Raw genomic sequence first — 14,919 nt, forward strand, 5'->3', positions numbered from 1 at the left:
CCCCTCAGCCCCACACTTGCCCCTCCAGACCCACAATTGCCCCCAGCCCCACAACTGTCCCCCAACCCCACAGTTGCCCTCCAGAGCCGTAACTGCCCCTCAGCCCCGGCCCCGCCCCCTTGACCGCCGCTGACGCAAGGCCGCGGGGTCACGTGCGCGGCCAGGCCCTGCCCCCGCCGCCATCCTGCTGCACCGAGGGGCGGAGCAGGAGCGTAACACACGGGGCGGGGCATGCAAATTTGTCTCGAGTGGGCGTGGTTTGGTGACGTAAGCCGGGGGCGGGGCATGCGGCGGGAGCGGTGGCGCGCGCCATGGGGCAGGAGGAGCCCGACCTGTACCGGGACACGTGGGTCCGATACCTGGGTGAGCACCGGGAACCGGGCACCGGGGACTGACACTGAGCGCTGGCCCCGGGAACCGGGCACCGGCACTGAGCGCTGGCCCCGGGAGCCGGGCGCTGACATTGAGCCCTGACACCGGGAAGCGGGTACCGGCACCGGGCACTGACATTGAGCGCTGACACCGGGAAGCGGGCACTGACAGTGAATGCTGACACCGGGAAGCGGGCACTGACACTAAATGCTGACACCGGGAAACGGGGACTGACACTGAGTACAGAGCACTGACACCGGGTACCGGCGCCGGGAACTACGGGAGTGCCGGGAACCGGGCACTGACACTGGGTACCGGGTACTGACACCGGAAACCGGGTACCAGCACCGGGCACTGACAGTGGGTACAAGCACGGGGTCCTGGGCATTGACATTGGGCACTAACATCAAATACCACTACCAGGACCTGGGCACTGACATCGGGTACCGGCTGCACAAACGGGGCAGTGATACCGGGCGCCGGCCCTGTCACAGGGTACTGACACCGGGGACTGGGCATTGACACACTGGACGCTGGTACCGATGTCAGGCACCACATGAGGAACCAGGCACTGACAGCTGGCCCTGCTTTAGGAACATGACACAGACACTGCATCGGGTACCGGGCACCACGCACTGCTCTGCACTGCCCCAGGTGCTGGGCACTGCCCGTGGTACTGGGCACTGACACTCTGGTACCAGTGCTGGGTCTGTGGTACTGGGCAGCACCAGATACTGCACACTGCACCGGGCACTGATAGGGGGTTCTGGTACCAGATATTAGCGCCACACAGCAGGCCCTGGCACTGCACTGGCGTGGCACAGCGCACAGGGTAACAGCACCAGGTACCTGTCATTGTCACCAGCACTGACTCTGGCTTGTGGCATCATCCACTGGCACCGTGCATGGACACTGGACATCAGGACAGTTACTGGTTCCTGCCAGGCACTGGGCACAGACACAGATCCCCAAGTGGGCACTGTCACTAGCACTGGGCAGTCACACACACCAGCCCTGGCACTGCTCACGCCCAGCCCCGCTGTCCTGGTGGCAGCGGGTCCAAGCGGACCCAGGCACCACAAACACCCCCTGTGCGAGATCCATCCGGTGACACTGGGACACCCTGCAGGGGTGACATGGGGACAGCCAGTCCCTGACCCTGCCATCCCCTCAGGTTATGCCAACGAGGTGGGCGAGTCCTTCCGCCCGCTGGTACCGGTGCCGGTGGTGTGGGCCAGCTACGGCGTGGCCACCGCCTACGTGACCGCCGACGCCATCGACAAGGGCCGCAAAGCCGCCACCGTGAGTGCCACCCTGCTCACCCCCAGCCTCTCCATCCCTGCCCTTCTCCTGACCCCTGTGTCCCCCCAGGCCCACCCACGGGACCCCTGACCCCTGTGTCCCCCCAGGCCCACCCGCAGGACCCCACGCGCGTGGGGGTAGCCGTGGTGGACACGTTCGTGTGGCAGAGCCTGGCCTCGGTGGCCATCCCCGGCTTCACCATCAACCGGCTGTGCGCCGCCTCGCTGGCCCTGCTGGGGACCCTGACCCGCTGGCCCCTGCCCGTGCGCCGCTGGACCACCACGGCCCTGGGGCTGGCTGCCATCCCCCTCATCATCACCCCCATCGACAGGTAACGAACGGGGACACCCCTGGGGCGGGGACAGACGCTGCCACCACCCCATCGTCACCACAGCCCGGAGGGATGGCACACGTTTGTCTGCTTGGGGCTGGGAGCAGAGGGTGGTGACGGGATGTCTCCACTCCAAGGGGCTTTGCTGGGGTCCAGCCAGGACAGGGATTATCCGGATTGAGCCGGGATTAGCACAGTGAGGCTGTGCTAAACCTGGTTTTGGTGGCGCTGGTGTCTCAGGGGATATTAAGGACAGCCCCACCCATCCCACATCACTGCCCCAGAGACCCCCGGGCCCCGCTGACGCCCTCTCCTGCCGCAGGACTGTGGATTTCCTGATGGATTCCAGCCTCCGCAAGATTTACGGAGCACCAGGAGAGCCCCCAACGTCCCACTGAGCACCTCCCCATGCACTGGGGAAACAGGCATGCTGCTGTGACCCACCTACTGTGACCTCTCACTCTGGTGACCCCCAGAGTGGCCACCCTACCCCACACTGGTCCTAATAAACCATTTCAAACATGACCCCTGATGGGTGATGCTGAGGTGCCACCAAGACCAGGCCATGTCCTCTCCTGGGGGACAGATGGGTCTGGGCGAGTCCCAATCCCTCAGGGGTCTCCATCTGCCCAGAGCAGCCTGCTGTCCCCACCCTGGAACCTTCTGCACCTCCACAGCCTCATGGGACATCCTGGGGACTGTCCCCAAGGAGCTGCCACCACATCCATGGTCTCCAAGGACAGGAAATCCACGCAGCCCGGAGCTGCCATCTCCAGCACCGCAGGCTGGGACAATGCCACAACACCTGGATGCCACAGGAGCCTGGAGATGTGGCTTGCCAGTGTAGGAGCACATTTCCATCCATTGGTGGCATCCACACACTACCAACCAGGAGGAGCTTTAGAGAAAGCAAAATCACGTTTATTGGTGAGAAAGAGGCTCTGGCCCCATCTGTTTCTCTGTCTCCCTGAGGAGCAGGGCCCCCACCACGCTCTGCAGCTCAGCCTGGAAAGGACACCTGTGCCTCAGTGGCCGCTGTCCCCTCCGGGGGCTGCCCAGGTGCCCGGTGGTCAGGGCCAGCCCCAGCAGCCCCCCCAGCACAGCACTGCCCACCAGGGCCAGCAGGAGCCTCCTCACCATCTGGCGTGGGGCTGGGAAGGGCACAAACACACCTGGGGGTCACCACAAGGAGTGGGGGTTTTGGGGCCATGGGAGGGCATTGGGGTGTCCCTCACCTTCGTGCCATGGCAGCTTCTCCTTCTGCACTAGCACTGGTCCAACAGTCTCCTGGTGGAGTGTCCCCTCTCCTGGGAATGCTGTGGGAGGATATAACCAATGCAGTCCAGCCCAGATCCAGGAGTCCTCCCAAGACCCCAGAACAACCTGGGGCCACCCTGTCCCAGCCCTGGTACCTGGCATGTCTCCATGGAGGGTGTCAGCAGTGGGACAACCAGTGTCACAGCAGTGGCATGGGGTACTGTGGACAGGGTCCTCTGCGTTGTGCCAGCTGGGAGAGGAGAGGACAGGACTGGGGGGTGGCTCTAGGGGTGCCCAGACTCCACCACAAGACCCACATGGTGCTGTCCCAGAGGAGATGTCTCCAAGCATCTCCACAACACCTCTGCAGCGTAGGGGGAGCTGGAACCTGTGGTGATGCCACCATCTGCCATCAAATAAAAGGTGACAACCAGACAACAGTGGGGTGACTTGGTCTTGCCAGAGATGGGTTCTGCCCCCAGCACACCCATGGGGTGCTTGTGTCCCCACACACACAGCGTACCTGGCCATGGTGAGGCTGTAGAAGCAGGACCTGGTGGCACGTCCTTGTCCCCATGCCATCAGCAGGCAGTGCACGTAGACCTGCTGAGACACCACGTCCTTCCTCAGGGACCCTGCTCTCCTTCTGCATCACCTCGTGGAGCTGAGGCCACCCCAGCAGGAGCACCATGTCTCAGGATGGACAATGTTTTGGGACACCCAGGTCATGCCCCTCCCTGGGACCTCCATCCCTCCCCCAAGGGCACCATCCCCCCCCACCTGCTCCTCCTCGGGCTCCCCCTCCAGCGTGGGGGCCAGGATGGAGAGCTGGAGGACAGAACTCCCTCTGCTGCTGGACAGACACGTTCCCCAGCTTCTCCCCGTGCAGGCACCTGTGGCAGGAGAGTGACACAGGACACTCCAGGCTGTCTCCAGGCTCTGGACATCCCTTTCCATCAGGAGGTCCTGCAGGATCCCAGGGTGCCTGGAGAAGGAGCCCCTGCTTCCTGCCCCACCAGCACTGACCCACGGCTGTTCACCACCATGAAGACCCTCCTGGAGTGTCCTGGCTGCTCCGTGGTGGTCCAGTACCACTGATGCACGTGGCTCTTCATGGAGATGCTGGAACTGAAGTGGACACTGGCTTCCAGGTGGATCACAGAGCCAGGGCTGAGCACTGGCAGCTTCTCTGGAGTGGCACTGGAGTCCTCTGGGAAGTGTGGGTTCAGTGTGACAGCCCCAAACCTGTCCCACCAGAGGTGAGGGCACCAGACACATCCCAGACGACCATCCCTACAGCTTCCCCCTTTCAGAGCCCACCCCCTGTCCTGGCTCTGTCCCCCAGGCCTCCTTTTCCTACTCTCCAGAGCTTCCTGGATTCCCCATAGAGCTGAGAGGGACCATGTCACCCATGGGGGCAGAGCTGACCCCAAACCCCATTGTGGTATCGGGCACAGGACTGGGAGCATCTCAAAGCCCTACACCCTCCACATGTTTGGGGAGGAGCTCCTGCAGGGACAGCCACCTTTCCTGGTGCTCCAAGTCCTGGGGCCAGCCAGGAGAAGGCTCTGACTGCTGCTGGTTGAGCCCTGGGTCTTGGCTGGACCCATCCCATAGTCTCACCCCCAGTGTTTTCCTGCACTCACCATCCAGGAGCCTCAAGGTGAAGTTCAGGATGGGCTCCTCAGAATGGGGGTGAGCAGGAACCCTCCCTGTCCCCATGCCTGAGGGCATCACTGGAGCTGTCATCGTATGACCAGGGGGCTCTGAGGCAGCTGGAGCCATGGTGGTCCCTGCAAGGGAAGGGTTGAGCCAGCAGTAGCATGTCCCAGACACAGCAGGGACATCCAGGTCCTCAGGTGTCCCCAGGACTTGTTGGGGACAGCAGCGCAAAGGCACGTAGAGCACCCAGGAGCACATCAGGGGCTCCTCTTTCCCCACCTGCACCACAGGAATGCACCAGGAGCATTCCCAGCACCGTGACCCTGCCCAGGGCTGGGGACAGCCCAGGAGCTGCTCATGGGGTGGGACACCACAGCCAGCAGCCACAGACCCCACCAGGGCCTGTGATCCCTCTCACCCCAAGCAGGACCCACCAGCCCTGCTGGGACCTCAGGGGAGCTCCTGGCAGCCCCTTGCCCCAACCCTCAGAGCTTGGGATCATTTTAGGAAGGCTCCTCTACCCTGGCCAGCCCCCAGGTGACCATCAGGAGCCAGCACTGGGCAAAGCAAGGGACACCCAGCTCCCCCAGGACAGCCAGTGGGAGGAATGAAGGGGGATCCCAGCCCTAGTCACCTGGCACCTCCAGCACAGCCCCACACAGCAGCACCAACAAGCACAGCTCCATCCCCAGTGAGCAGCATCTCCACCCCACCAGCTGGGGGTCTATATGGGCTTGGGGCTGGGTGTCAATGGGTCCCAGCTGGCACTGGTGGGGCTGGGGGCTTTGCTGGGTCTCTGCAGCCATCAGCAGCCCCACACCTGGGGCTGGTCCCACCTCTCACACCTTCTCTGCCCCACCACAAGAGCCTGTGCCCATCTTCCAGTCCCCATTGCATCCACGGCCCCAGTGCCACCACTCAGACTGGTCCTGCAGGTGGTCCTGAGCATGATCCCATACCCACCAGTTAGTCCTGGTCCCAGGTGTGATGCTGGGCCTCCCATGCCATTGTTGTGGTCCGGGTGCTCAGCAAGATGCAGATCCCACCACAAGGTCCCATCCCCACCAGTCAGTCCTGGTCCTGTGCATGGTGCTGCTCCCACCATGTCCTTGTACTCCTGCACGTGGTGCTGATGCAAGCAGATCCCAGGTCACCACATGGCCTGGTCCCATCACTCAGCCTTGGTCCCTTGGATGTCCCTGGTCCCACCTCAAGGTTCTTAAGCCCACCCCAGTTTGGACCCCACTATTGTCAGGATCCCATGGCTGATCCTGGTGCCACCAGAGAGTCCCAGTCCCCAGCACCCCTCCTTGTCCCATCATAGCTCTGCTGGAGAGGAACACCACCTGGGAGCAGCAGCTTGGTCACAGCCAGAACAGAGACCTGGTGAAGTGCTCGTGTCCCTGGGTCCTGCCTGCCTCAGGTGTCCCCATCACAGCCCCAACACCCCCCACAGTCTCCTCTGAGTGGGCTGACCTGGTGGCCTGGCTGCAGAGGGAGCGTGGAGAAGACCCAGTGCAAGTCCCATGGCCACCCCTGAAATGGGGTGCTCCCCACCAGCAGCAGAGCTGGAACATGGTGGCACCAGTGGTTTGTGTCACCAGGGATGGCAGGTCCCATGGCTCTGCTGTCCCTGTGAAGCCAGCAGACCTTCCTGGGGGCACCTGCACACCATGGGGGTGTCCCCCACACTCAGCAGAGACACTGGGACAGATCCAGGCACCCCACTCACACTGAGGGTCTCATTCCTCAGCACTGCCTGGGGGACACAATGCCCTCCACCCCAGGACTGAAGGGGACAGTGGTGCCAGGACCCTGGGGAGCTCCCAGAAGGAGCAGGGACTGGCTGAGCATCCTGCTGTGGCTGTGAGAACATCCTCACCTCATCCATCCCATCTCAGAGGAGGAGGTGGCTGGAGACCAGCAGGACCATCCTTATATCCAAAACTACCAAATATACAATGATATTACAAAAGTAAATTATTTTTTTATTTCTGGTTTTTACAGAAGGAGCTGAACACAGGTAGGGGGACAATGGGGGTCCCTTTGCTAGGGGGTGGCTCAGCCACAGGCGCCACCTCTGTGCCCAGCCAGGGCCACTCTCAGTGGGACATGGTGTCACTGGTGTCATCCAGCCCAGCTGGGACGCACGAGGTTTGTCCCCAAGGCAGGGTGGGCACTGGGGATGGCCCCTGGCCCCAGCATCCCCACTGTGCCCTGGATGGCATCATGGGGACAGTCCCACTGCACCCACTCCCATCTCCTCCCCACACCAGTTGTCACCAGACCCTGTTGGCCTTTTGGGATGTCCCCTGTGGGGACCAGGACCACAGGCTCCTCTAACTGGGACGGTGGGGGGCAGTGAGGGTGTGCCCTGTGCCACGGGGACTGTTGATAAAGTCCGGGGCTTTTGAGATGGGTTTTCCAATCTCCAAATGGCTCCGGGTGCCTCTAGGTCACAGCCTAGCTGCTGTGGGCTGAGAACATGCTGCACTCATCACACCCAAGGGCTGAGGCAGTGCAGCAGGTTCTGACATTCCCACACCCCAAAACCAGAGCTCAGTGGGGTGATTTGAGGAGCTCCTGGAGGGTTGGGTTCCCTGTGGGCATCTCTGCCCACCCTGGGCAAGGGAAACCCTCTAGCACTGCTGTCCCAGCACATCCCTGCCTGCACCCAGCAACCTGGTGATGGATGTCCTGCTCTCGCTGTGACGAAGCCACATCCTTCATAAATCCCTCCTCCAGCTTTTCTATGGGGAAGGAATAAGTGGATCCTGCAGGAAAACACCACCCCTGGGCCCCCAGCCCTTGACTCCACTGACGGAGGCAGAGTCTCCACTCTCCTGCCCAAGCTGGGGCTCTGCAGGAAAGTGATGGAGGGTTCCCCCAAAAGTTCCTGGGCTCCAGAGCCTCCAGCCAGTTCCAAACCAAGAGAACCATGAGTAACAAAAACGAAAGCACCTGGTTCTTCCCCAGGGAAGCGGGGCACCCGCCGGCCCCTACCACTTGAGGAAGTCCCGCACGTGGCTCCATAGCTTGGTGATCCAGAGGTTGGCCCCCAGGTCAGTCAGGTACTGGATTTCTGGTGTCAGCATCTTGCGGCACAGCTTCTGGTGCTTCTTGCTGATCTTCTTCTTCAAGTTGTACCCCAGGATGGTCTTCTCCCCCAGGGGCTGCCAGGGCTGCATGGAGGACTCCTGGATGGCGCTGGCATCCACGGCGTGTCCCCCATCGATGCAGATGCTGGTCATCTTCTTGTTCTCCCTCTGCAGCTCGGCCACATCCCTGGCCATCCTCTCCCTCCCGTAGGCCTCCACCTTGCGCCAAAAGGTGGCATTGAAGTAGCGGTAGAGCTTGGCGTCGATCAGGTTCCAGGCGGTCGCCTGCTCGTACAGCTCCGGGGTCAGCCGCGACACCGTGGAGCCCTTGCGGGCGTTGAGCTTGAAGTAGAGGACGTCCTCCAGCTGCCAACACAGCAGGTCCTTGAGCAGCACCAGCGACTCATCAAAGTACTCGAGCAACATGACGAGGTGGAAGCGGCGGTCGATCTCCCGGATGTGCTCCTCCACCAGCGGGCTGTTGGCGTCCATGCTGCTGTCGTAGCCGAAGTCGAAGAACAGGAGGTTTTGGAGGTAGTGAGCGTTGAACCCGTTGGGGTCGTAGTAGTGCTGGGGGTCCCGGAGGAACTCGTCCAGCTTGTCCTCCCCGGTGATCTTCCAGGTGAGGGGGATGACGGGCCCGAAGTAGTGGAAGGAGGACTCGAAGAGGTACGCGGGGTCCCGCAGCACGGTGACGAAGGTGGCGTCGGGCGGCAGGAGCTTGCGCACCTCCTCGTAGTGGAAGCGCATGTGGTTGCAGATGATGTTGAAGCACACCCCGGGCCGGTAGTGCTGCACCTGGCTGCGCTCGAAGAAGGACGGGTAGTAGAAGTCGTTGCGGCCGTTGGGGAAGGCGAATTTCAGGCGGTGCTTCTCCCCGAAGCGGAAGAGGATGTTGAGGATGGTGCTGCTGGCGGTCTTGTGGGTCTTCATGAACATGACGTTGAGCTTGGGCCGGCAGCTCCACCCCGAGGTGCTGCCCGAGCTGTTGGACAGGGATGGAGCCTGGGCCAGGTGGGAGGAGCAGGAGAAGGGCGCAGGGATCCTGGGTGAGAGAAGAGGTGGAGCACCATGGTGAGGGGCACTGGCATTTAGAAGGATTTGGGATATTCTGTGCTGGTGGAGCTGGATCTGGGGATGGGTTCTGGACCTGGGAATAAGTGCTGGATCTTGGGAATATATGCTGAACCTGGGAATGGGTGTTGGACCTGGGGACAGGTGCTGTGCCTGGGAATGGGTTCTGGAAATGGAAATAGAGCAGGGGGTCTCCATGGGCATGGCCACGGTGGTCCTGGAGGAGGTGATGCCAAAAAGTGCATCAGAGAGAGCTCTCCAAGGTCACAACTCCATGGAGAGGACCTGATAACATTTTTATGGGGTATGAAAGCTCTCAACCCTGGATTGAGAGGGGTGCTATGGAGGAGGCTTGGGAGCTCTCAACCCTGGATTCGTGCAGGGGGGCCAGCGAGCTCTCAGCTCTTTGTAGGATTCATGGGGGAGGCCTGGGAGTTCTCAATCCCTTGTAGGATCTATGGGGGAGGCCAGGGACCTCTCAACCCCTTACAGAAATCATGAACTCCTCACAGAGTCATGAACTCCTCCATGGAGGAGGTCTGGGAGCTCTCAACCCTTTACAGGAGTCACAAACCCCTCAAGGGATCTGTGGAGCTCTGGCACCCCTCAGCACCTTGTGGGATCCAAGAAAGATTCAGCTCCCAGCAAAAAGGGAAATAATTCCAGAGCCTGGCCCCACAGATGAGTTCATGGGCCCTGAAGGAACATGTGAGGACACAAGGGACCTTATCTGAGCTGCCTGAGGCAGCGAGCAGAGCACACAGAGCCGAGTGACTTTGGACACCTGTAATCAACTTGCCAAAGTGATCCTTGATGAGGATCCCCACCCAACAGCGCCAGGTTTGTGAGGCACGTGGACCTTGTTTACAAGCTTGGAGATTAATTTGATGACAGGCAGCACGGGCAGGAGCTAAGCACTGTGGAGCAGTGAAAGAATCTGAGACTTGAGTCCTCTCCTCTCTCCTCTCCCTTTCCCTCCCCTTTCCACCCAGGAGCACTGAGTGCCCCACGGTGTCCCAAACCCTGCCAGGATTTGGGAACTGCAGGAAGGGGACATGTTGGTGTGAAGCCACCAGGGCCTGGAAAGCCCCAGGGCTATCTCCATGTCCCCCATGTCCAGCTGGGGGTTCCTGGTGTGGAATAGGGAGGCCGAGCTGCAGGGGGGCACGCGGGGACCCCAGACTCACTCAGTGACGCTGACTTGCAGCGGGGGGATGGCGTAGGAGTAGAGCAGCAACATGAAGCTGGTCAGGAGGGTCCCCAGGACCAGCCCCTTGCACATGGACCTCCAGGGCTTCCCATGCCACAGCATCCTGGTCACCTGCAGCCAGAGAGGAGAGACGATGGTGCCAGGGACATGGGGACTGGGGGTGTGTGGCTCCAGAGAGGCACGTGGACGTGTCACAGGCACGGCAATTCCCAGGAAAGCATCCCACTGGTGCCTGGCGTGATCCACAACACATCTGTGGCACGGGCCCAGCGGCTCTGCCCGCCCTGCCAACCTTTGCCCGCCCTGGGAAAACCGAGTGACTCCTAGGGTGGGAGAGGCTGCAGGGCTGGGACTGGGGGAAAGGGGAGCCATGGAGAGCCCAGGGCAGAGTGGGCAACTGGGGGACAGAGAGGCCATTCTCCACGGGGACACCACCAGCACCAGCAGGCGCTCCCTGAGGGTGCTGGGATCCATTTGCCCAGGAAAATCTGCAGGCCAGAGCAGGAGCTGCAGCAGCTCGGGATGGTTTGGGTGCTGCAGTACCCTCCCAATGCGGCCTCTCGGCCCTGCCAGCAGCACTGGGGGACTCAGCAGCCCCAGGTGGGGGCCAGGGACACGGAACTGGGGACAGAGGGGTGCAGGCAGCATGGCATCCCCAAACACACAAAACACACAGAGGGCACACACAGACACCCCCGTCCCCTCGTGTGCGCCAGGACACACAGCCCTCAATGCGTACATTCATACGCACACAAAATGTGCACACACATCAGCCATGCTCACTCACAGACACACACACACACACACACACACACGCACGCTCACAGAGCCCCTGTGCCCGCTGCCCCCTCCCCAGCGCTCCCCCCGTGTCCCCGTCCCTGTCCCCTCCCTCCTCCCGGGACACGGGGGTCACCCTCACTGTGACACCGCATTGCAGCAGCGCCGTCCCCTGCGGCAGGACGCGGGGACACGGGGACACGGGGACACGGGGACACGGCACCCGTAACCGCAGCCCTCCACAGCAGAGCTCCGCTCCCCAGAGCCCCCCCGCGCTGGGGGCTGAGCCCCCCGGCCCTGCACCCCCATTTAGCGGCGGGAGCAGCATCACCTGCCCGCCCCAGCATCCGCTGCTCCCGCTGCTCCACATCCTCCGGAGCCCCCCGGACAAGGCTGGCTGCGCTCCCACTGCGTTACACCCCCAAAAATACCCCCCGGCCCCCCACCCCCGCCTCGCATCACCCCCTCACCCCTCGGAGCTCCCGCGGATATCCCGGCGGGATGAAACCCCGCTGCCACGAGCCGTGGGTCGCAGCCCGGCACATCCCAGCCCCAGAGCCCCCCGCTCCCGGCTCACCCCCGGCCCCGCGGTGATCCCGGGGCGCCGCCGCTGCCGCCGCTCCCCCGCTCCGGCCCCGCCGGCTCGGATCGCCTCGTGCCGCCGAGATTTCCAGCTCGATGAATAATGAATGGAAAATGCAACCGGAGCCCCGGGCTGCGGCCGGCGCTGGGCACAGCGCCGCGGGCAGGGGGGGAGCTGCCACAGGGGCACCCCAAAAGCTCATCCAAGTGCCCCCCACTTCCCCTGGAGCCGGGACCGCTGGATCAGGCCGGGCTGGTGCATCCAGCCTCTTCCCGAATGGTTTTCATGTGCGAGGGGGGGTGCACGGTGTCACCACGGGGGGAGCAGGTGGCTCTGACAGTATCCCAAAAGCACCGTGTGGGTGGGAATGCCAGACGGCTCCAGGAGCAGCTGGAGTTCGGCTTTACACGGTCGGTGCCTGTGATTCCATCACAGTCACTGCCTGGCACCACCTGGAAAAGCCACTGGCCCTTTGAGAGGGCTGGGGAGACACCCACTTTTGTGGGTGCTGCCAAGAGGGAGCAAAGTTGGCACCAGCTTTGCTGGCACCAGCTCCACAGGAGAGAGTGAAATGGCACCATAAACCCCTCTGATAAGTCCCAATGGATCCCAGTGAGTCCAGATGGGTCCCAATGGATCCTGATAGATCCCTATGGGACTCCACCAGGCCCCCAGGACCACACGGCACCGAATTCCAGAGCTGTGGGATGCCAAGGGGATGCCTCGCTCCACTCTGCCTGCCTCCCACGGGTGGTTCTGGCAAACACTCCCCAGCCAAATATTCTATTGACTTTGCCTTGAGTGAGCAGCTTAATTATTAATAGCTTGTTAGGAGAGAGTGGTGCACTGGGTGTTCTCCTGGGGCTCCCACGGGTGGGGTGTGCCCGTGGCGCCAGCCGGCTGAGATGCCCAGCTGGAGAGTACGGCTGCACCCACCATTTCCTCCAGGGGTACCCCTGGGCCAGGCCAGGCCAGGCCAGGCCACCCAGCCCTGCAGCCCCCTCTCCGTGTCCCAGCAGCTCCCTATCTCCCTGGGGGCACCCCAGTTGGCTTTTGGGCTTTCCCTACAGCATCCATTTTTTTAATAGGGCCAGGCCCCTGCCATACACAAGGCGCATGCACCTACTTGCTCCTGATCCCACAAATCCATGGACACGCTGTTTTCCACAGGCCCCATCCCACACGGGCATGCTGCTTCCTACCCCCCTGTCCCCTCTGTGCCCCATGGGTACACAATTCCCCTCATCATCCTGCCCCATAGAGCTGCTTCCTGAGCATCCTGCTGCTCCCCAGCACCCCAACACCCTCCAGGCATCCCAACATCCCCTCAAGCATCACACTACCTCCTTATCATCCTGTGGCCCCCCTCAGCATCCCACTGCCTCCCAAGCAACCCAACGAGCATCGTGCTGCCCCCTCCCCATCCTGCCACCCTCCAAGCACCTCCTCACCCCCCAGTATCCATCACCTTTTCCTGTCCCGCACCGCAGGCGCTGGGCCGTGCCTCTGCTCTCCTGCGCTGACCGGGGTGCCGGGGGAGCGGGCGGCACGGGGCGGGGGCGCCGATGCTGCTCCGACATGGAATAAGCTCTTCCCGGGCAGCTCCCCGCAAATGCCGGCTTTTCCAAAGCCTCCCCACTGCACGGCGCCGTTTATGGCATCACCGGGATCGCGGCCCTGGGTCTCCGGCCTGGCAAGGGGGAAGGGGACAGCAGTGGGAGCGGCTGGCGGGGGACGCGGGGCTGCGGCCGGGCACTGCCCGGCTCCCCGGGGCCGGCCCTGGGTGCCTGCGGCCACCCCAAGGCACCCGGCCCCCACCCACTGCCGGGGCACAGAGGAGCCATTCAGCCCGTGCCGCGAACAACGGGGACATTTGTCTCCATCTGTGACCGCGGCCTCAACGGGGACATTGTCCCCGCGGGCCCCGCTGCCGGCCCCTCGGCTCCCTGCCACCAGCCCGGCGTGGCCCCACAGCCCTGGGTGACCATGGCTGGCCCTGGGCGGCCGCACCCACCTCTCGGCAGCCACCGTCGTCCTCCTCCTCCTCCCGGTCCCACAGGACGGCTCCTGGCCTGGCTGTCACCTCCCTCAGCCGGAGCTCACCGGGGTTTGGGGAGCTCCCGCACCCCGGCCCAGCCCCCTGCTCCCCGGGGCACCCTGGCCACGCACCATCGGCTCCCCTTCATTCTCCCGCAGCTTCCCCGCCCTCTTTCCTCCCTCCCACTATGTTTCCATGGATTTATGGCCTTAATGACAGCAATATTCCAGCATCTCCAACCTTGGTGTGACAAGTGTGGGACAACCACGGTGCCACCAGCCTTTCCACGCTCCTCTTGTCACAGTGGCCAACTGGGTGCCCAGAGGGTGCCCTGGCTGCACCAGGAGGGCTCAGCCCTGTCGCTGGTCCATCACCCTGCATGTGGCAGGGTGAAAAAGGGGCTCTTGTGTTCCTGGATGCAGCCTTGGCTCTTCCTGCTGGCCTTAGTCTCTCTCACTAACAGAGGTGGTGTCAGCATTGGGGCCCCAAGCAAGGGGTGACCCCCTTGGCCATGCCTGGGGCTCACCATTCCTGTTGGAGGTGTTTGGGGTTCAGAGCTTGTCCCTAAAGGATTTGAGGATATCACCTTGCAGTGAGCTGGCAGCTCTTGCCCCATCCTGCCTGGCCTCATCAGTTCCCACACCAGGGTAACCTGCACAGGGAACCCTCCTGGATCAAGAAAAGCCAAAACACCTCAGTTTTCATCACCATCATCATAATTGTAACAGAAGGGATGAAGACCATTTATCACAGTCACAGGATTTGCTGTGGAACTATCCCTCCCTTCCTCTGCAGGGCACCTCTCCCAGTTCCAGGTTTCTCCCTCTTTTTTGGGATGTGTCACAGAAGGACACCAGGTTTCCCCCTTTTTGCAGGTGGGTTATGAAGGGATTCCAGGTTTCCCCTGTGTTTTTGAGGGGATGGATTGTGAAGGTTTCCCCCCCGTTTGTTTTTTTTTTTTTTTGGAATGGGTCACAAAGTATTTCCAGGTTTCTCATTTTCTGGGGAATGGGTTGTAAAGAAAGGGTTTGCAGCCAGAAGAGAGCTGCAGGGGCCGGTATGTGGCAGCTCAGCCATGGAATGCTGACAGCCTGGGGGATGGATGTGAGCAAGCTGGGAAGCTGCAACCCCCCAATCTCCACATCCACAATGTCCCACAGAGTGACCAGGAGGGCTCCACCACCTCACACCCACCCCTGTCCCTCCCAGATTTGG

At 62.2% G+C, this 14,919-nt stretch overlaps 2 protein-coding genes across 2 annotated transcripts; one reads left to right on the top strand and one right to left on the bottom strand.

The window, feature by feature from the left end:
* Window positions 1-293: 293 nt before the first annotated feature.
* On the top strand, window positions 294-2,530 carry MTFP1 (mitochondrial fission process 1). The gene is made up of 4 exons (XM_059485383.1): window positions 294-363; window positions 1,547-1,674; window positions 1,782-2,005; window positions 2,328-2,530. Exons 1-4 carry the CDS (start codon window positions 312-314, stop codon window positions 2,401-2,403), a joined length of 480 nt encoding a protein of 159 aa, XP_059341366.1. The 5' UTR covers window positions 294-311; the 3' UTR covers window positions 2,404-2,530.
* Window positions 2,531-6,891: 4,361 nt separating this feature from the next.
* GAL3ST1 (galactose-3-O-sulfotransferase 1) lies at window positions 6,892-13,742 on the bottom strand. Its single transcript, XM_059485244.1, has 4 exons — window positions 13,681-13,742; window positions 13,135-13,356; window positions 10,284-10,417; window positions 6,892-9,067 (listed from the first exon to the last, which is right to left on the bottom strand). The coding sequence occupies exons 3-4, from the start codon at window positions 10,406-10,408 to the stop codon at window positions 7,924-7,926; spliced, it is 1,269 nt and encodes a 422-aa protein (XP_059341227.1). The 5' UTR covers window positions 10,409-10,417; window positions 13,135-13,356; window positions 13,681-13,742; the 3' UTR covers window positions 6,892-7,923.
* Window positions 13,743-14,919: the final 1,177 nt, after the last annotated feature.

Source organism: Ammospiza nelsoni, chromosome 18, assembly GCF_027579445.1.
Source record: "Ammospiza nelsoni isolate bAmmNel1 chromosome 18, bAmmNel1.pri, whole genome shotgun sequence".
Taxonomy (NCBI): Eukaryota; Metazoa; Chordata; class Aves; order Passeriformes; family Passerellidae; genus Ammospiza; species Ammospiza nelsoni.

What these genes read in the sequence shown, in the direction of transcription:
- MTFP1 (XM_059485383.1), top strand. Translation starts at nt 312, where the DNA reads ATGGGGCAGGAGGAGCCCGACCTGTACCGGGACACGTGGGTCCGATAC. An exon ending in CACGTGGGTCCGATACCTGG is followed by an intron (nt 364 to 1,546) that starts GTGAGCACCGGG and finishes CCATCCCCTCAG; the next exon opens with GTTATGCCAACGAGGTGGGC. An exon ending in ATCATCACCCCCATCGACAG is followed by an intron (nt 2,006 to 2,327) that starts GTAACGAACGGG and finishes CTCCTGCCGCAG; the next exon opens with GACTGTGGATTTCCTGATGG.
- GAL3ST1 (XM_059485244.1), bottom strand. Translation starts at nt 10,408, where the DNA reads ATGCTGTGGCATGGGAAGCCCTGGAGGTCCATGTGCAAGGGGCTGGTC. An exon ending in CTGCAAGTCAGCGTCACTGA is followed by an intron (nt 9,068 to 10,283) that starts GTGAGTCTGGGG and finishes TCTCTCACCCAG; the next exon opens with GATCCCTGCGCCCTTCTCCT.